The 22618-nt window shown below is 40.2% G+C and overlaps 1 protein-coding gene across 3 annotated transcripts in view; it reads left to right on the forward strand.

The window, feature by feature from the left end:
- Positions 1 to 22618, forward strand: part of ARHGAP15 (Rho GTPase activating protein 15) — a 322734-nt gene that overhangs the window by 292868 nt on the left and 7248 nt on the right. For all 3 annotated transcript variants that reach the window (XM_088168386.1, XM_014870798.2, XM_088168385.1), the window contains one exon: positions 6493 to 6598. In XM_088168386.1, the coding sequence (XP_088024512.1) occupies positions 6493 to 6598 (106 nt within the window). The remainder of the gene's footprint in view (positions 1 to 6492; positions 6599 to 22618) is intronic.

Below are 22618 nucleotides of genomic sequence, written 5' to 3' on the forward strand. Positions count from 1 at the left end.
TACCTAAGTCAGATGCTGCTTTGTTATAATTAGGGCAGCAAATTTTGTTTTCTGTTTGGTACTTGCTGTTACATATTGCATGTAATGTATGGCACTGTTAAGGGAAAAAAATTGGAGTCAAAGTGCCTGGAAAGTTAGGTCTGCTCTGTAGCACTGTGAGATTGTTGACATCTGCCGAGGTTGGAGAGCTCAGTAAGCAGGAAATGGGGTGTCACTCTGAGTGGTAGTTTACCATTATCCTGGCATCCTAATGAAGTGTCTGCAGTGCACAGAGCTTCTGGATGGCATCTTAACGCACGGCTAAGCAAAAGCACTTCTCTCCTTGTCACTGTCATCCATCTGCCTGCACCCTACTGTAGCCAATGGGATGGAACCATGCTACAATGTGCTATAAGCCATTTAGAGTTGCACATTGCATAATCAGTCCCATCAAATATGTAAAAAATGACTATTATTGGTTATTTCCCTCAAACTCTGGCACCTGGAGTTCGATACATTAAAGTTTAACTTTTCTAAGTGCTGTTTCTTCCCATTAATTCCACATATATTTTTGTTAAATGGGAGTGAGTTGCAAACTCATTGTGTTGGGTCTTGCTAGTGGATCACAAAACTTGTATGAATATTCATTGCAAATTCCACTTTATATTACACAGGATAAATTTATCAATTTCCCAGATAGAGTGGCTTCACACAATTCTCATTTTCTTTTGGAACAACTAATTCTGAGGCATGAATAAAAAGTAAATCAATTCGGATCACAAATTGCTTATTTTCTTTATAGCTAATATTAGTTAGTTTCAACACTTCTTATAGATTTTTTTAAAAAAAACAAGAAAATATTTTACAGTATATCTACAATACGAGGATTGCCACAGTGTACTGCGAGTGATTAAAATTGGGACGTTTATGTTGCATGCAGTAACATTAAAATATCCTGACGTTAAAAGTGGTATGAATAAGTGATTTATGTATTAATACATAAAATATTAAAACTTGTGTATCTTAGCCAGCATGACTTCCAGAATATGAAGACTTACCAAACAAAAGCAGAGTTTTGGGCAGTTGATGTGTCTGAAAAAAAAAATTTAAAATTAAGCCAACAGAATATTCTCTTTCAAGCAAGTTTTCATTCCCTGATAACACCAAAGCCACCAAGGACTGGGGTTAAACATTTTGTGACAGAGCAAGCTTCTAAAATGGGCAAGAGCGAGATGAATTGGCTAAGTCGGGTGTTTATTTATACAAACAAGAGGGCAGAACATAATTTAGTTGCATCAGGAATTTTTCACAGACATTAAAACTATAGCAAACATAACAGCGGGGATGCTTGCACAGCAGCACAGTGGGGAAGCTCACAGAGCGTCTGCCCACACTCCGGCTGGCTGTAGCCAGCGCCATAAGTCTCACAATTTCATTAGCACTCAAAAATCCACCTAAACCACCCTGTTCCGATTTAAAAAAAAAAATAAAAAAAAATAAAAGGAATGAAATAAACACCACCCCCCCCCCCAAAAAAAAAAAAAAAAAAAAAAAAGGAAAGAAAGAAAGCCCCAGACAAGACCCGTCTTTCTCTCGGCAGCCGAATCAGTTGAGAATTGTTGGAAAAACTCTTGGCAGGCAGATTTTGCTGTAGCAACAGTGTGTGACGTTTTAACCACAGCAGAAATCTTATCCAAAAAAACAGAACAAGGTGAGAAGAGCCTGTAAGAAATTCAGGGAAAACCATGCCTAAAAAGCCAACAACAACAAAAGGTGGCAGATCAATAGTTTGATATTTTATGCAGGATCATAAATCACTGGGGTTTTTTCAGCAGTTCAGCCGTGAGGCTCGAAAGCATAAAAAGAAAGCATGGCTTGTGATAAAATTAGGCATTAATGTGAAGCATAAATGCCATTTAACATTAAAAATGCACAAGCCACCGAAACGTCTGGAAAAAGGGAAATGGGTGCTATAGTAAAACTACACAAAGTAAAGCAGACATGAATAATGCAGCAGGTCTGAGGAGGGTCACGGGTCAGACCCCAGTACCTTACAAAATAATGAATGCATGTCAGGTTAGAGACATCCATCCCTTCCTAGCCAACGTGAGTTATTGGAGATAAACCCTGGACTTCCTGTTCTGAAACAAAGTGGCTTGTTGTAAACATCTATGTCCATTTAAAATTAATGATTAAAAGAAAGATTTGGTGAGATTCGCTTAAGTATTCTTTATGGGGACGAGTGCTAAAGGTTACTTTCTTCATTCATTTTTACCCAGCCACTGTTAATGTTACAGACACGTCATGTTTTCTTCTGTGCCCAAATGTTTATCCCAAGCTCATTTACAAAAGGGCTTATATAATAGTAAGAGTTTGTTTTTTATTTTTTCAATGCATTCTTCATTTAGATATAAACAAGAGAGCATCCCCACGGTTTTGCTCTGCTAAAGGGAGCCAGCCCTATTTTTAAAGACAGTAACCCAAATTCTAAATATATTTTCTATGATTCTTTTACACGGCAAAACCATCTGTGATTCACTTCAGAGTATCCTGATCTGCTGAAATTATCCCCTACGTCTCCCAAAATTTCCCCCTAAAATGCTAAGAGGATTAGCCCTCCTCTCATTCTTTATTTGATATATGTGATTATGATGATGTTCCCTTCCAAAATTTTCATGAGGAAAAGAGCATCTAACTTCCCAAAATTATTTTTCCCCTCCGATTTTCATCAATTCTTACAATAAAAATAATGTAATTAAAAAAAAAAATGTTTCTTTTTATCACAACTGCTGTGCTTCATTTTGTATACTTAGCTGGAGAATTTAACAGCTGTTTAGAGTGTTTTCCTTCCTTTTCACCCTGCACTCCTGGGCTTCATCATACAGCACAGGGAAGGGGATAACTTTTTCCCCACCTATTTGTAAAAGCCCATGTTTAAGGATTTCCTCCCTCCACTTGTGCAAGGTAAACAGAAAAACAAAACAAACAAAAACCAACCAACCAAAAAAAAATTAAAAACCTTTCTATTCAGGGATCTGAAAGAGAAAAATTTGTAGGAATGTGGAACTGAAGGCATTACAGAAATAAAGCAAATACATAGGTATTGCAAATGAAACATAAGATCTTGCATCTGATCTGTTAAATATTCCATCAACAAGGTCAAGAGTAAAGACAAGCCCAGCCACAAAAACTGAAGCGAGAGTAAGCTTTAATAAAAAAAATGAACAGTTTATCCTCTTCAGCTTCTCAAGTGGAAAAACAAATTCTTTTATACTAGAGAAAAATCAAGCGTGTGTAGAGCATTTTAGAAAAACCCACCGATATCAACCATTTTAATGAAAGAATACCCAATATTTTCGTGGAACTATAAAAGGGAGCAAGACTAAGTGTTACAGCAAAAAGCCTGGGCTCAGCAGCTTTGTGTGGGAAATGGTGAAATGTGACTGTGATTTATAATGAGAAAAGGTATCTACAACATACAATTTTCTACCTAGCTGCAAATAATAATTCATAGTGATGTCCCTTCCAGATAAAATACCTTTGCAATGTAGGACTCATGTGGTAAAATGATCATGATAAATGTCAGACCAGTGCAGGTAACGGCTTTACAAACCATTAAGATTAGCTGGCTCTTTTTTTTTGATGATAACAGTAACCATGCTGTGACTCTATGTGGTAATAATATCTCAGTACTGATAAATGCCAGAGCCAGGCAGAGGTGTTTATCATTCCCAGTTCAGAAATGCTGACTAAACTTACCACATGTTGCCTGTTTTTTCTTCTTTTACAATAGACTAACAATTAACAAATAGACCGATGCACAACATAATTTTATGCAAAAATTCTATGGTTTTTTGTGCTTTATTGCCTACCTAAATATCCCCTATGTTCCAACACTGATGACTTTGGTACAATATGCCCTAAAACAAAGCTTTCTACCCTTGCCACTCTCTCAATAAATAGTTATTTTTATAAATTAATACTGGGGGGGAGGGGAGAGGTATTTTATCTCTTTTTACAAATACACCTCACAAAGGACTGCAGCCTCTGTGAGCAGCAGAGGGTGCAGGGATGTGGTTCCCTATCTGGTATCTGTGCTAATCAACACAGAGCAGAGACACTTCCGTCAAGAGAACACGATAAAGTTTTACTGTACAACACTTCCTTGTAAATGTTCTGCAGCAGACAGAGTGAACCCTTCCTTCCCCTGAGCTTGTCCCTGCCTCAGTGTCTCAGTTCCACTCATGCCCACTGAATTTTCAGGGAAAAAAAAAAGCAAAAATCAAAAAAACAAACCAGAATTAAAAATTAAATTACTTGAGAAGCTTTATTTGTGAAGTTGCAGGAGAGGCAAGGCAGCCCCCGTATAAATATAAATATAACTAATCTAGGGAGATCATAGAATGTCTTGTCATGTCACAGCATGCCCAGAGAAGGGCAGTGGAGCTGGGGAAGGGTCTGGGGCTCTGATGAGGAGCAGCTGATGGAGCTGGATGTGTTTAGCCTGCAGAAAAGGAGACTCAGGAGGGACCTTAGTCCCTCTCTGCAACAAGCTGACAGGAGGTTGAAGCAAGGTAGAGGTCAGTCCCTTCTCCCAGGTAACAAGTCACAGATTGAAAGGAAATGCCCTCAGGAAGTGCCAGGAGAGATTTCGGATGAGTTTAGAAAAAATGTTAGGAAAAATTTCTTCATTGAAGGGGTTGCTAAGCTTTGGAACAGGCTGCCCAGAGCAGTGGGTGAGTCACCATCCGTGGAGGGATTGAAAAGCCATGTGGATGTGGCACTCAGGACATGGTTTGGTGGTGGACTTGGCAGTGTTGTGGTGAAGGTTGGACTCGATGATCTTGGAGGTCTTTTCAAAACCAAGTAATTCTGTAATTTCATTTACACACACCAAGCAGCACAAATAAAAAGCCCAGAGAATTTTCACCCCCTTGCTATAATAAATTAACTTTTGCAAATTTCATATAATTTTCATTTGTAGCTTCAGACCTATTTCCACTGGGCAGTTCACCCATAGCACAAAATTGAGCAGTAGTAATGGCTTGTGGCAGAAAACATCAAGGGATGACTACACTGCAAGACTGGCGAGGATGTGCTGTTCAGAAGATAAGGGTTTTTGTAGGTGAAACCAAAACAAGAGAGAAATACACAGAAAGTGTGCTCTTCATTTGTATTTAACTTCATTATCACTAATGTCAATTGCTTCACTTCCTATAGAATAAGTCCATAAGAAAGTTTGTTTGTTTTTTTACTGGAAACTAATATCTATTTACTGCCTACTTTTAGGTCTTTGTCTTCCATGTCTGTATGATTGTTAAAAGTAAAAATAATTTCAATATAAATATCTATATCTGTGGGTATGAAGTATTAATCTCAACAGGAATTAGCAACACATGCTGAGGAAGGAATATTATCCTACTAATTTTAATTTTTAAATTAAGCTTGATTGCAGGAAAATTTTAGCTTGAAACTTTTTTTTGGTGAAACCTTTAAATCAAGTCACTAATCACCACGTATGCTTATGCAGCACCTACTACAACTGGGATTTAATCCTGATTGAGATCTCTGAGTGCTAGGGTAATATGAATATTAAAGAGGAACATATACGAAGAATGATAGGTGATAATTAAATCATAGATGATAAGATCAGAAAAGTGTTCTCAGGTTATCTAGGGCATGTAACATGCAAGATGTTTTCCGTACGTCAGACCTACTGGTACCTTATCTAATCTGTTCCTAAATGAAAGAACAGTTGTACATTACTTTGCTTTAGTTGCAACATCTTAGACAAATCGATGAAAATATCAGCCAAATCTATTCCACAAAACTATGAATTATGGTAAAACAGGAAGGTGTACCTTAACGGAAATGGTAAAACTGTTCTTATCACCCCAAAGGAGAGATTAAAGCCCTTAGGGCTGCATTCTTTATTGCTAATTTAAAGTTTGAAACACAATTCTTTTTCCTGGAGATATTCCAGTTGTGGGATGTTATAGGCATGAGAAAATAGCTACAGTGGAATAGTTTTTGAAATAATTTTTCACAAGGCTTAAATACTAAAAACAATAGCAAATTTTATATTTCCAAATATGATGGGATGTTAAAGACAGAGATTCATAATATATACTGGATTTAATTATGATGAATAAAAAAGGTCAACAAGGATTACCTAGGAAGTGTACCTATCACAGAAGCTGCACCATTGGAGAATGCAATTCCAAAGGATAGTTCCATTTAAGATGTGGGTCTCTTACTTTTTGGAGGTATTTTATCTAAAGAAGATGGTCTATCAGTCTAATAAAATAAGATAAAAACAAAAAAAAATCGTGAACCAAAAAAATGCTTTCTTAAGATTAACAAAGAATTTTTAATCTTTGTAAACGATTTTTTTTTCTCTGTTAAGGTGAAAGAAGGTATGAAATATTCTTTTAACCATTTATGGCACCAGCTACAGCATTTTGCAAAGCAATTTCCTAATGTGGCACTCAAGTGGGTTTTTTTTCCCCTTAGAAAAGCCGGACAATGCCACTCGCATCAAATCCATAAGGAACCTGGTAAAGACGCTCCCTAGACCCAACTATGACACAATGAAAATCCTTTTTGAACATCTGCAGAAGTAAGTAGAACCATGGCACTGATATTTTTAAAATAATTTTTAAGAAAGGAATCGATATATAGTGTCCTAATCTTATTGGAAGTGTCATCCAAAATACCAAAGATTATTGCATTTTTTGGCAAAACTAAGCATCATTTATGGTATCTATGTGCATCCCATTCCTGTACAAGAAATCAGGATGTCTAAGCAAGTTTTAACTCGAGTAGAAAGCAGGACAATTGTGTTTCCTTAAATGCAGTCAAAAACATTGGGATTACCACTTTACAGGTGCATTGAATTGGGCAAGTGCAATGTGCTCCAGATTGCATTCACCCTGTTTGATTTAATTTCTCCAGGAATGGCCTTTTGGATGATCATATTTTCAACACTGCTGTTAAATCACCTGTACTGCTCTTGTGCTATGTTGAGGTCAGAAACAACCTCACTAAAGAAAACACAAGTGCTCTTGTCCTTCACAAGGAGCTTGTGGCAACACAGAACACCTAAGAAATGCTGAGGACATATTTGGAAATGCATCTTTCCTCTCCTGATGTTGCTGAGATACCACAGAGGCTGCCCCTCCTCATTCCCCTGTGGTTTCCACACTCACTGAGCTGCATTCACAAGAGATGTCGACCCAAAAAATCAACCCAGGGTGTCACATTCACCTCAGGTTTCCTTCTTGTGCTTTGTGGCATTAACAGCAGAAGCGTGCATAGCCCACACGGCTCACTCAGACACCCACTACAGCTGTTTGACCTGCAGGATGACCAGGGAGGCCAAAGGGTAGGGACATGTGAAGGGCAGGGTCCTGTGACCCTGGTCCTCCCTGCTGTTGGCACTACCCATGCTATTTTCTACAGCCACTTTTCAGCCAAGCTACCCCCAAAACTGAAGGGACATCAGGATCTGGGCCCCATCAAGGCACAGAGGAGTATTTCATCCCAGGAATGATATACTGACCCCAGTGAGGGAGTGATAAAGGCTCCAAATCAAAGACTACTCTGAGCTTATAATGAATGATGCCTTTATAGTGATCCTTTCTTGGCATGTGCATGTAAGAGATGTAGATGCTTTATCTTGTTTTTCAGCTTCCAGCTGAAATGGCAAAATAAAGACCATATAGTTATGGGAATGTCCCCATTTCATTAAGCATGGAAGGATTTTAAGCAGTCCATAAAATGACTGAGTTTGGCCTTGCAGAAAAACAGTTTTCTGCGTGTTCATTTGATGTACTGTGTGCACACATTCTCTCCTTCAGCAGGTTATCTAGAGAAGGATGATAATTTATTACTTGCAATGGAAGAATAATAAGGGAAATTATTTCCTGGGAAGAACATGAGTGCAAGGAGTGGGTACACGCTGTCAGCACAGATATGCCATATACAAAATTTACTGCACTCTGTGTGGCATTGATCTTAACCTGAAAAAGTTTTGTTGCCATGTCTTAGGGGAGAGATATCAGGTATAGACAATAAGTCTTTGATCTCATAGTTAAATCACTTGATTGAGACTCAGGAGACGTGGGTTCAGTTCTTGGCTTTGACCGGATGTTCTGGGTGACCTTGGGTAAATCATTTAATCTCCCTGTGCCTTGGTTCCTTGTTTACAAAATGATGATAATACTTCCTTTGTCTGCCCTGGCTTTTTAGAGCATAATCTATTTGGGACAGCAATTGTTTCCTGCAGTGGATGTGTAGAATAACTGGCGAAACTGGACTGACACTGGTGGTTTTTTGGAGAAAAGAAAATAAAAGGAAAAATAAAACTGCTAAAATAGAGGAAATAAAATAATAATAGTTCATCATGCAGAACTACACCGAGGTGACTCAGTTGCACAGAGTGATGGAAGGCAGGAAGATGTGACAGTGGAGCCATTTGGGGGTTTAAGCATTAGGGAAGCAATTGTCTGAGTCTCTCTGAAGAAGGTCAATCTTCTTCTCAGCCTCAAACACATCCTCAGGAAAAGACAGGGCTATTCCATAAGCTTTGCTCCATTGATATGGAAGCAACAGTAGAATAGACATTGAAAGCAGAAAAAATCTCCCAAACAAACAAAACATATGTGTTCTCTTGAACTTGTGATGCTAAAGACAGGGGTCAGTCTGAATGATCTCATGGCTCCATAAATAAGAATGAAGTAGTGGATTTGTATTTTCAGTAATGATGTGATGCTTATATGGACAATGTGCATTTGTTTGAATCAGTTTAGGAAACACGACTAGTTTATATTTAACTAAATGTAGAGTTATATTAATTTTGGGGACAATCTCCAGAACAGGAGTGTCAATGTCCCTCAGCATGGACTTGTACCACCCCCTTTGATCACAGGCCTTTCACAGGGAAAATCACAGGAGTTTCAAAAGTTTCTGGTTAGTTGGGAAAATAACTAAACTGGCTTTATTTGAGGTATATTACTGCAGTTTCTATATTTGCTGGTTGAGATGGCTGTTCTTGCCCAGTGTTGGTCTGGGGTTCTTATGGTCAGAAGATAAGGGATTGTAGCTATGTTGTTTCCACAGCATTCCCTTCTTTCTCCTACCCTTCTCCTACTCCTTTCTTTTCTGTCAGACAGACAGAACAGGGCTATACAGACCTCGACCTTGGGGCTGTTTGAGCCTGTGACTTCTATACAGCACATGAGAGCATCTGTCTCACTGACACTCAGCATGAGAATCCAGCCTTTGCCTATCCTAGGCCATTCTGCAGCAATCCAGGCTGCAAGAGCAGGTCCACATCAAGCAGAAATAACAATGAGAAATGCACTTCAGAAGGGTCCTCCTTAGAAACCCAGACAAAGCAGGTGATGAGAGAGTTTGTGAGAAAGGCCTGGCAGCAGAGATTAACACCCGTGCCATATATCCCTCTTAAACCAAGCTCTCTGAAGCTGCAAGAAGTCACAGTGCAGAGTATGCAGCCCACAGGAGGTGGATTAAAAGCAAAACTTGGGGCTGCAGTACCTGTTCTTTCAAGTTTTTTTTGCTTTTGATAGGAAAAACCACAACACACTGACGTCCCTGTTCATCTTTGCATGAAATCTCATCTACTTGAAAGCAGAATAGACAAAATATGGGGCTGAACAGATATATCACATAGCTCTTGTCAGTCTAATTCCATAAGGAATCATTCTATTATGACTCATGCTGGAAATAATTGAGCACAACTACTATTAGGCTATTCATGCTTCTTCCCAAAGATGAGCAAACCAAACAAATAGACTCTATATAGGAAAGAAACAGCAAAAAACCAACTTGAGTAGAGATTTTCCTGAATTAAGGGCTACAGAAAACAACCTATTCTACTCGAACATGTTTAGAGAATATTTGCTTGCTCTTGTACATCTCCATACAGCAGTTCCACAGGTACCCTCTCCTTCCTCTTCCTTACTCACATGTGACTTTTACTCCCAAAGAGTGAGCTAATCGCAGGTACCAGATGAAACTGATGCACCGTTCTGGTCCCATTTTTTTGGGTGCACACAGGACATCAAATGATGCAGAAGCCTTGTCTTGCACTCTCTGCACAAATATGAGCTGAGCACAATGAACCCTTATCTGAGAAACCATTATATGTACTCCATAATTTACTCACAGAATTGAAATACAAGTTAGGCAGAAGAATTTCACTCTGTATAGTATTTTATGACCTGCTTTTACTACAACACCTTGAGGTAGCTATTACACACCCATTGGGAAACTGAGGCACGAGAAATTCAAACGACTTAAAGTCCCAGCATAAACCAGCAACACGATCTAAAAGCCCGGAGGGGATTTTTTTATTTGCACAGAAGCTTCTCCAGTGACCACAAGACTTCTCCTTTGTCCCTCATGCAAAATGCAGCAGGGAGGAGGAACACCCTGGCTGGTTCCTGAGCGCTGTGCTCGGAGCTGGCGAGGGCGGACGCCGCTCTCCTCCAGAAGCTGTGTGCCTGTGTTACACAGCACTGTGCCTGAGCTCATAAGCTGCGCTTATTAATGTTAAATTAATGAATCTCAGCCTGCTCTGCTTATTAGGTTGAGCTCCGTGCCACCACAAGGCAGCTCTGCGACTCCCAGACCCGAGCTGTGTCACATCTGACCAGGCTGGAGCGCAGGGCAGCCAAGCTCCTGTGGACACCCCTGCAAGGGGATGTGTCAGTGACAAAAACCCCTCTCCTTGCTCCTGATCTCCCTGCACAAAGGCAGGATAATGTGTGTTATTTACAAAACTGTAAAAGGGATGCTGCAATAATTAAAGGGGAAGGCAGGGGCCAGCTCCCATCCCTCTCCCTTACGTGGAAAGCGCGGAACCCAGATGCCCAACTGTGGAAGATATTCTTCCAGCAGCAGCATCTGCCTCCTTGGCAGGCACTTCAGGCAAGTTGTCTGGGGAGCTCTGCAGTTGCCTCTTGGTTTATCACGTGGATCTGTTAATGTGCCCTATCTGGCTGGCTTGTCCAGGCAGGAGCTGATTTGTTTTAATTCACCTTTGAATCCAAGAAACTCCATTTATTTTGCTCCATTTTTCCCATACTCTACATAGCATGGCAAGTAATTTTCAGATGCCATCCAGGCTTTTCTGCCCTTTCAGAGGGAGAATGATGATTTTCTTCCTGATTGTCTTCCCCCTCTGCCCAAATTCTTCATTCTTACTGCTAATTGTTTGCATTGATTTCACTGGAAATATGCTCCTCATCAAGGGTAGAACCATATATCCAAGACAAACCCACTGATATTAATATATTGTCTAACAAAAGTCATAGGTATTAATCTCCAGCTGTTTTGACAAAAAAAAAAAAAAAACAAACAAAAAAACCCCCAAACAAACAAAAAAAACCAAAACTTCCCCCAGGTTCATAGATCTGTGAACAGGAAAAAAACATCCAACAAATGGCAGGGAGGAACAGTCCCCCCACCTCAAAACTCACAACCTTTGGCAGCAACATTCTGAAAAGCCAAGGTTTTTCCAAACTATATACAACCAAACAGATTTGTTTCTACCTATTAAAAACTAAGGAAAAAAGAAAACAAGCAGAGCCATGCATAGGCAGCAGCCCACAGTAGCCTGCACACCAGGACACAATGACAATGTGATGACAAATCCAGCAGCAGCACCCAGAATTCTGAGGGAAAACCAGAAAATGAAGTTAAAGTACAGTATATAGAAATGCTAAGCAGGGGACGTCTGCAAACTCTTTTCTTTCCCCCTCCAAAGTTGGTGGAGGAAAGATGTAGCAAACATATGTGATTTTCACTTGCTAAACTACGTGTCATAGCAGCAGTTTTCAGGCAGGCTCACATAATAAATATAGGCTCAGGAGAACCCTTTCCTCACACAGCAAAAGAGCAGATTACACTAAGGACCGTGCAAGTTTTCTATTAAGAAAAATAATAATTATAATAATAAAGGTAAAAGCTACTGAAAACTAAAAAGCAATCCTCAGAATGGAAGGATTACACACAAACAAAAAAATTATTTGGGAAACCTCAGTGAACTTGTGGAAGACCTACAATCCAAAATGTGGAATAGGCACTCAAGTTTTCCTCAGGAAAAATGCAAAAAATTTGGTGGTTCAGAAAGCCCTTAAATGAGAAAGGTGCAGAAGTCCATCAATGAAGGCACAAGAAAGACTATTTGTTGAAATTATTTCCTGAGTCCAGACCTTTCTTTATAATCAGGCAACTCATGAGCAGCTTTTGGTTTTCAGCTATGGGACAGCAGCAGGGAGAAAAGTTTAAATGTGCTCCTACAAGCTTTGAGGGAGCAGCTACTGGAAATGTGGGGAGGAGAAACATCCTCCTGCACCAGAGGAGTAAGTAGGTGGACTGACCAGTTACATAAAAGACTCAGGTATACCTGAATGGCGTTTTTAGGTTTATGTGAGATGATTTAATAATCTTTTAACTTGAGAAGGGCAATATATTTTGAGATGTGGTTTTGCACACGTGCTTTTCTCAGTTTCAGCTATGGAAGAATTTTACAAAGGAGCTGGAGCAATGCCAACACTCATCCCATTTACCACAGCTTCCCAGGGCTCATTTTGGGGGAAGGGGAAGAATTAAACTCTTTTCCTCTCTGTTAAGCACACATCAATCTATTAGACTCACCCTTTGGAAGTAAGTGGACACAAGAAATGTGCACCAGGCACCAGGCACAAGTGTGCACAGGACAAGAGTAATAGTAAATTTTGGGTTAAAGGCAAAGAAAACCAGAAAAAAATCCAATCTCTCAGAAGCATCTTTGTGCATTTTGATTTTGTACTTTTTGGGGTTGAAGTGACCTGCTACCGAGGGTTTTGCAGTCATGCCAAATCCTGCTCTTTGAGGAATAAGAAAGTTTACAAAGTTTAGGTCTTCCCCAAAGAATACCTTACCACTTAGTGCTTGTAACAATAAGCATGATGAGTAATTAAAGCCACATTTTCACCCCTTGCTTCCATCTACTTCCTATTTCCACAACTGTATTTAAAAATATAAACCCTGATTTTCATAACAGTCAGGCAAATAATTGCACTCGGTACTCTTCAATGCTACCAAGTACTGAACTGGTGTATCAGCAAATAACAGAATGATAAAAATAATTAACATAGTTTTAATTTAAATATTTATGACACAGTTGACTGTGTGGCTGCACGGCACCATTGTGCTGAGTGCAGTACACAAATCCTGATAGATAGAGCCCCTGTTTCCAAGAGCTCCTATTGTTCATCCCACATTACTCAATATCAAACGATCTCAAAAAAGCTTTTCAAACATTAATTAAATCTCCTAACTTCCTTTTCAGGTCAGTAAGTTTTATTATCCTAGTTGTGTAGATAAAGAAAGTGAGGAATGGAGAGGGTGAGGCACTTTCCAACCACGACACAGCCAACACTTCTCATTTCCACTCCTTGCTTGCTCCCCAATCCCCCAACCGAGCCCCCCAAGCCTTTGAAGGCTCATGCATGTGCTGTGGGTGTACGTGTGCATCTGGCCAGCACATCCCAGGGAGGGCTGGTTAATGCTGAGGACTCTTCAGTTAATCAGGACCACGTGAGAATCCTGCTTCTGGTTTGCACTCGCATCAGCTCTAGCAAAATATCACCGGCGGAGTTAATTTATGTGATTTTGTAACCTCTTAATATTGCTTGGGGTTAGTGTTCTTTCCAGCTCTGCTCTTTCAGCCCTTTTTCATTGGCCAAAATTAGGAATGCTCAATTCATTACAATGGCTCTTTCCCCTTTTTTTCTTTTTTTTTTATTTGGAGAGATTGGGCCCTAACAGGCTAATGTCCACAGCCAGGTCATCAAAGGGTAAATTGCAATGCTTTTCATTTTTGTGCCTAAAGATATGTGATTTTTCTCAGAATTAAGGTTGTGAAATAAATAACTTGCTTGAAGTTTCTCAGATATTCATTGGAACTTAAATAAAAAGCAAAACAAAACAAAACAAAAAAGGCTTTAAGGCCAAAATGTCAGCGTTCTGTGCAAAATAATTAATATAACACAATAGGATCTATTCTACTATTGATTGAAAGGGAATTTATGCAGGTAATTCATTAAGGCTAGTGAGAGTTTGGCATGTAAATCCCCCAGCTCTTTGATGGGAAAACAGACCCTGATTTTTTTTTATTTTTATTTTTTAATAAGCTATAAAATACATTATTTTCAGTGGCAAATATATAAAAAGCAAATATCTGAACAAGTAGGGCCCTGCTCTGTGAGGGTTCTGGAATTACATTAGATCAAATCCTTTTTCACCCACTACAAAAGATGCAACAATCATTTCAATCACCATGTTAAGAGAATCAATACAATTTTTCCTTCCAGAGAATGGTACTTTACATTCCAATATTTACAGGCTATCACCTTCATACATCTCTTTTTGTGGTCAAGTGCATGATTACTACTTCTGACAGGGTATTGGCCATTTTCTTATGAAGATCTACAAATTTTTGTAAATAAAAACCAATTAAAAAAAAAAAAAAAGAAAAAAAAAAAAGAAAAAAAAAAAAGAAGACCAAATCTGTGGACTGGAATGCACCCTACTTGCAATGGGAACAAAAAGCTGGCAATGAAATATAAACCTAAATCACAGCAGAATGACCTACTTTAAGGCATTTGCCAAAGAGACAGTGTTTTAGACAGCTCCTCTGAAGTAGCGTCTTTATGTCTATGCCATCTGCAGATTTATTATTGTGCTTTAGAAAAAAAAAAAAAAAGAAAGAAAAAAATAAAAAAAGGAAAGAAAAACCTACAGTATGCCTGAACAAAACTCAGCTTCATCTATAGAAAGATTCCAGTACTGTGGGCACCACACCCACACCTACTGATGTGGTCCAAGTTTTTTCTTTAGAGGCACCTAATTAAGAAACCCTGACTCATTTACATGGATACGTTTGATCTAAATTACACTCCAAACCACACCAAATTAGGAGCATCTGTGAATGCGAAGTGTTTGTTCCCAGTGCCTGGTAGAACAGGGCCAGTTCTGGACGGCACATGTTCAAGTGACGAAAAATATTTCAGATGTAACATACTTCTGAGACCCACTTTTCCACTAATAATTCATAATGAGTTAAACCAGTATCTCTGCTTCAGCAATTATTTCAGGCTGGGGAAAAAAGCGTCGTTTTATTTTTTAAAGGGAGGGCAGGGGAAATGTGGGAGTGGGCAACCACCGAGTTTGGTGGGGCATTGACACAACCATTAGCTGCAATTTAAATCTGTGCAGTGCATTTGCTTTCAGATATACTTTGCACCTAAAGCCTGGACTGAAGGAAAGTATAAATTAATGATTGGTTGTTGCTCACAAGCAAGACCTTCTGCCTTGGTGAATGGTCTTCCCTCATTAATCAGTTTTCCAGAGGAGTCTGGGCGGAGGGCAGGGTCTCAGCCCAAAGAGGCAGGACCCTACTATAATGCTGACATGAAAAATTCAAGGCTGCCAGATTTGAGTGATGCCTCCCTTTCCAGGCTGCAGTGCTGGTGGCTGACTGTGCCTGCTTGCAGCCCAGAAAGCCACTCTGTACAAAAACAGGTCCTGTGGCAATTAGGAAACTTTTATCCCACTTTCCCATCTCCCACTAAGAGCAAGCAGGGGGGCTGCAGAAGCCACTGGTTGCTGCTTTGCTGCCTTACTGACAAGCTGAATAAAAAATAGCCTTAATCTCACTCTAAGTAGCCCAAGGACCGAGGAGTGTAAATCCGAATTCCACGCTGGGTTTGCAATTCCCAGCTCACTGGCACAATTTGGCAAGACCTTTGGATTTGGCCCATAGTGTTTGGCAGCCACCTTTTATTCTTCCCATCTTTTATACTTTGTGAATAGTCCAAGTTACATAATGCCAGTGACAATTTGTTTATGGGGAGCGTTGGAGTCACTGTTTTATGATTACATTCAAACTTTAAGCCACATTTTGACATCTAAGGATCATCTTGCATTCTCGTGTACTCTATACAATGAAGGTTTGTGTTCCAGTAAGGAGGGGGGGAGGAACTTTATAAATAACATGACTCCTTTTGTCTGAAGAGATTTTAATACATTTGTCTGATCTACTGTTTTTGCAGTAGCTAGAATATAATTTGAATATATTAATATTTTCAGCAACTGTGCTGAGAGAGCCCAGTTAATAACTTATGCATGGGTGTATAGATACACTTCAGACAGAGGTAGTTTTTAGCCCTTATGTTGGTAATACTTAGAAACACACAATGAAAGAGCCTGTTCTTTCCTCCTCTTTGTTGTGGGCATGCATTGTGATGGTATGGAGCCAGTGTTCTTTCTGTTGTCTACACAGCCTGGATTCAATAAGCAGTTATATATGCATATTATGACAATGTGGTCAAGGAAACCAGATTTTTTTACTATACCTTCATGTGCCTGTACAGTATAAAATCTGGTATTTATTTTTCTTGTCCTCATTCAATATGTTAACAAAATCATAATTTGATACAGGTTATGTTCACTTTATAATTAAAATTATAGAGTTAGATGAAAATACAGCAAGATGTTGCTGAATGGAAAATATTTATCTTTTCGTACATTACGCATTATGGTGCTATGTAAAATCATAAATCTGTGAAGCAGCTCTCTCCAGCCAATTTGCCTCCTCCCTTGGTCCACAAGATGCAACCAGTTACCTCCTCTAAGCTGAGGATTCTACACCCACCTCAGCCCTGACATTAGATAGCAGTGCCACATCCTCTCCAGAGCTTTGCTCTGGTCTTCTAGAAGAAGACCCCTTGCCATGGAGAAAAGCCAAGAAAAAGGAATTCAGAAAATTTCTGTAATTTTTAAAGCTCCTCCTGTAGCTCTCCTAGCACCTTCACGGAAAAAGCACAAACTTTTTTGCACCATGTTCTCCATGTCAGCACCAGTCTCAGGCTCCCCAGACCACCTCAGGATAGCACTTCATCCATCTGGAAACTGTTCTCACCTCCCAGATCACTGCCATCCACACTGCCAAGTGCAGCCTTCACCAAACACCACCAGCAGCCACCATACAATCAGCTTAGGGCATATGGGACAGCCCAGAGCATATGGAAGCTTTCCAGTAAGTGAAGTTTACTGGGAACATCAGTCTGCCTTGCTCAAACTCTCAGTCCAGAGAGGATTTCCACAGGGCTGTGGCAGCAGTAGTAGCAGGCAACTTTAACCACCTCAGACAACCCAGATTGTTTCCATGTCTGGATAAGGGTCTCATAAAAGTGTCATCAGAATAAGGAGTTTTCATTCCTTCAGAACATCTACCCCATGGAAGTCACTGCAGCTGCTCTGGACTCAGAGCCAGCCCTGAGATTTCTGCCACAGGGAAAATTCCAAGTCTTGTTGAACACATTTTGGATCTCACCTGGCCTCTATAGTGAGGAGCTGCTCAACCTTTCCAAATTATATAGTGAGAGCTTTCCATTGCTTCTCATATTAAATTATGTTTATCCAGCTCTGCTTCCTGAAACTACGATATGTGCTTGCTAAAGAGGCACTTTATAAGCTTGTAAATCCATTTACAAACATTCACTTCAGGCTAGACATTTTCTGCTGGAGAGGCAGCACCGACAGAGAGGTGTCCTGGAAGCCACTTACTGTGTGAGATGTCCAAAGACTGATGACTGATATCAGGGCCTTGATATCAACAGCAAGACTGTCCCTGTTGTTGCTAAATCCTTCAATCTCTGTTGAATATGTTTTGGGTTAGGAGGGCTAAGAGGCTCGTGTATGTTTTCTCACCAGTTTTTTAACTGTGGATTTTGATCAGGGTCAGACAGAAGCAGATATTGGCAAATCTGGTCACCTGAAGCTTCAAAGATGAAAGAAATACAACTACTAAGAGAGGTAGGACTGACTGTGTAGAGAATAAAGACTTTGTAAAGTATCTAAGGCAGTTAGACCAGAGTCATCTGAGACCAGTACATGTGTGAATGGGTATTTGACTTGAAAGGAACTAATGAGATAATTCAAAGCTAGTTTAAAGCCAGGAAATATTGCAGAACTTGCAGTATACTACAAAGGATGCTTCTTAGAAAGACACAATATATGGAAAATCCTCCACTCCAGGCAGCCCCTGCATTTAGTGCAGCGGACTAAACACGTGCACAAAAAAATAAACATCAAGCTAAGGTGAGCAGACAAGACAGACAAAGTGTAAGTAGAAAAGACAATGCTGACATAGTAAATTCATTGCTCAAGGGCGAGTAAAATGTAAATAAGTTTAAAGAAATCAAAGACTCGTGGCACATACTCACTAGTGCATTTAAGAGCAGCGTTCATCCTACTCGTGCTCAGTATCAGGTCTGAAACAATCGTGGTGCTGGGAGGCATGTTAAAGCATCTTTCAAATCTGATACAAATGCAGTGCATATATATTGCAATCCTAGCTTGTGGAGAGCTCAGAACTGAACCTGGAAGAGGAGGAATCCTGGTTGAGGTCAGATCCCATAGAAAATAATCTCTGTTGGGTAGATCCCTGCAAAAAGACTTTCATTTTAAACAAGATGATGATAATACAGGATAAAATACATGGAGATTTTATATTCGGGACAGTTAATAGGCCAACATTTGCATTTTTTTCATTATTTAAAAAATACTTGAAACGAAATAATTTATGAAGTAATTGCAATACTTTGATTTTATATTTTTAAAGGTATTTTCAAAACCAAATTATTCAGGGATTCTATGATATAAAAATTCACACAAACTTTGGTGAGAGTTTGTTTCCTGACTTTCGTGGAATTCTTTGCCACATTCTCTGATTCCAATGACAAGAATCACTGGGTTTCTCACGGAAGTGAATAATTAATTCATGACACTGGACAAAACCAACGTGGTGTTAGTGAAATTGTGTTTTCCATGGGCTGCTCTAGACTCACAAGCAAAGATGAATTTCTGAGCAGGATGTCTACAGCTCAGCATCCCAGACTGAAATTCCACTCAATTGCCCCTTCTGGGCTCTAAGTCAGAAAGTAAACCTGTCATATCCAGGGCTGAGTTATTTGCTGTCAACTGGATTATAGCACAAAAAGGCTGTAATTGAAGGCTGCAAGAGGTTATAGATTGAACATAGTCAAAAGCAGTAATTCCACTTAGTAAAATAGATATCACCCCCAAAATGAGAAAAGTTAAGCTCATATAAGGTGAAATTCTGACTCCATCGTGGCTTCCAGTTCCTGGGATTTTTGTCAGTGGTTTTCAGAGTAATCAAAATTTCACTCACTGCCCAGAGAGAGATGCTGCAAAGGGTGTGATGAAGTGAAAGTTAAAATAACTCAACCTGGGGCTTCCAAAATACATTTTCTGAGCATTTTCTGCTGTCTAACTCAGTGTTTTCGTGATGTAGCAATGCAGACAGCCCTTCAGGGGACCAAGGGGATAAAGCTGTGCTAGCGCAGTACAGCTGGGATGTGCAACAGAGCCACCCTGCTGCAAGTGCTGAAGCTTCCATTGTTCAGCACCCTGTGGGGCATGGGGCACTGGACTACTTAGCATAGAAAGGTACAGTTTGTGAGAAGTGATTTCAGCAAGCTGCAGCATCACTGAATACCTGTGGCAGTGCTGGCACCTCCCACCTGAGGCCCTCCTTTGAAAGGCAGAGATTACTGGAAGAGAGAGTGTAGAAGTGTCTGACAGATGCACTAATTTTACTGAGAGCAGAAGGATTAAACTATAATACCGAGTCTCATAACTTTCTACCTTTCAAACCAGTAAATTGAACCAAAGAATGCAGTTGATGTGCATCTGGGTCTCCTGTGTGTTTTCCATATCCTCTCTGCTTTGGGTGTGCTGCTCAGAGTGGCTTCTCTCACTGAGGTGCAACCCAGAACTGGTGGCTCTGCTTTATGTTTGTCCATCATTAAGCACATCAAAGCTTCAGTGTCCCCATCAGAAAACAATGCTGTTAATAACATTAATCCACCTTTATTAAGGGCCTTTAGCTCTATGGAGGAGCACCAAATATTATTAAGACAAAGACAAGAGGATAATAAGGAAATGTGTTTTTTCCCTTGCTGACCTAGTTTCTAAACTGACTTTAAAATCTTCCCTTGATTTTAATTACGCTTAATCTAAAGCTAAGCTCACAAATCTAGCAAACTTAAGGGCTGCTTTTAAGTGAATTTTCTCGCCTGTCAGAGTTCCTCAAGCTTTTTGTGCTGCAGTCAGGAGTTTATTTCCAGCCCAGGCACAGAGTTGGGGCATTTCTCTGCCAGCACAGTGGCTGCTGGGCTCGTGAGCTCAGGCACCACCTTGCTCCACTCCAGCCTGGGCACCACAACATTCTTCACAGAACAATTGCAGTCCTTTTCTCATCAGCCATAGCCAGAGGCAGCAATAAGGGTGAAGGATATCTATCATGAAATGTCCAGTGTCAATGTGTTCCCCCAATTTATTTACTGACCTTCAATGCAACAGCCATACTCCTGACCCTCGTGAGATGAAGCCTAAGGGGAAATGGCACTGAGCACCAATTCCATATCCTGTTGTTCTGTGGTCTAAATTAAGTGCTAATTAATTACCACTGGCATCTTTGGCATTGCCTGTCAAATTGGATTTAGGATATCCTTTCGCTGTTTAAACAAATAGCCCTACATCTAAAGCTAAAATCCCAAGTGTCAGCATTTTCTTTACTTTTAAATTTTTATTTTAAAATCCAGTGAGTATGTTTATGGATTTTGCAGGTAGAATTCAAATAAAAGAAACAGGAATTGATATTGTCAATTTTGATTAATAGTCCCTCATTAATAAACATCCTGTTATTCAGTTTCCACCTGCAGTTGCTGATGTTGCCTGGAATCAATTAACTCATATAATTTGATTTATTTTACAAAGACATTTTTGGATGTGCTGTGCTGATGATAAAGGTTCTATATTTACAATTCGTGATTTAAGCGAGATTGTTACTAACTGCTTTTTATTTTTAATGTTACAAGAACATGTAGCTTCAGGCATTCTTGAACAAAAATATTTAAGCAATTTAAAAAGTTAAAGCTTTATTTATTTAAAACTATCTGTTGCCTTCTGAACCACACAGGCCACAAAAGCATACAAATCCAGGACCTGTGACAGGTTGGTCTTTACAATAAGCTAGTTGTTCTGGAGAAATAAAATATAGCAGAAGTAGAATTAAAAATAAATTAAAAAAAAAAATCAAGCACAGCAGAAGTCAAGCCACCAGCCAAAAATACATTTTAGGGATTGAGGTGGTATACTTCTGCCTGAACACATATTATTCTATGTAGTCTCACACTGCCTTTATCACTCTACTATCCAAACACCTCTAAGAAGTGCATCAGCATCTGCCCAACATCTGTCAAGGGGGGTTTTGCTCTCTCCCATCCCCGCCCCAAAGAGAGGCTCATGCTCACAGTGCCTGTGTGGCTTTTAAGCAGGGGCTTGCTCTTGTTTGAGCTAAATTTGCTGCTACAGGGCCCCTAAAAAGGCAAAAACGATTGCCTTGTGCACAGAGCTGCAGCCAGAGGATGCTCCTTGAGGAAGTTCATGGCCTGCAGCTGACTCCTACCAAAAGGCTGTGCCCAAACAGGCACAACAGCAACATGAGCTAGCCAGATCTGTCCTCTTAAGAGCACCAGTCAGAACCAGTTTGCATTCACACACAAAAAATTAAAACCCAAGCCACACTGGGAGGACAGAGTGCTGGCTGTCAGTAAATGGAAGAATCTAGCAGGTCACACCCAGTTAGAGCAGTTTTCCAAAAGGGACACCTGGAATTTTTGTAAGAGGGAAGATTTTGTGGAAAGGTATTGAATCCATCTCTTTGATGCAATTTGGTTTGGGGGAGTGGGATCTGATCCTTTGCCCATGCCAAGGTCTTTGGTGGAGCCACGATCTGGTGATAGGTTCCTGCCCTTGCTGTCCATGCACCAGCATGCCCCTCCTGCTTTTGGAGCTTCTGTGGCTCAATGATGTCCAGAAAAACAAACAATCCCAAGGCTGAGGTCCAGATAAACTGTGACCCCCCCTCACAGCTCCTCAGTGGAGCAGGAGCACCTCCCCTTGTGCAGAAGAACAAGCAGGACTTCTCCAAAGCACTCTTCCTGAATGAAGCCCCTGTAGAGGCTGCAGTATCTATAAATACCTAAATGTGTTTTTACATGCTCAGGCACCCAGAAGATAAAGTCTTTCTCCACAAGACAGGCGTTCTGTGAGGTGTGTGTGCAAAGGCAAGAGCTCACATGCTCTTCTGCAGGGTCGTTGCATGGGAAGCAAAGTTCACCCAGCTCTGAGGAGACTTTATTTTTAACAGTTCTCTTATTAAACCAGGCTAAGCCAGAATAAATGCCTTTCTTCAGCTTTTCACAGTCTATTCAGCCAACTGTGAAGCAATGCTGGGAGTTAGTTTAGTTATTATTCTCACTTAGGGCCAGGCTCCAAGGCAGTTCATCCAGGGAAGGGCTCGTGCTGTGAGAAATGTGGGGGATCCCCTGAGGAAGCCCAATCTCCACCGGGTCCCTGTCAGCTGTCCAGGTACTATATATAGCCACCCAATGGTCACAGTTAAAGCCTAGTCTGTGGAGCAAGGCAGCATCAAGTGCTCAGTTCTTGTATCCCAGAGCAACTGAAGAGAAGGGAT

Source organism: Sturnus vulgaris, chromosome 7, assembly GCF_052056855.1.
Source record: "Sturnus vulgaris isolate bStuVul1 chromosome 7, bStuVul1.hap1, whole genome shotgun sequence".
NCBI lineage: Eukaryota > Metazoa > Chordata > Aves > Passeriformes > Sturnidae > Sturnus > Sturnus vulgaris.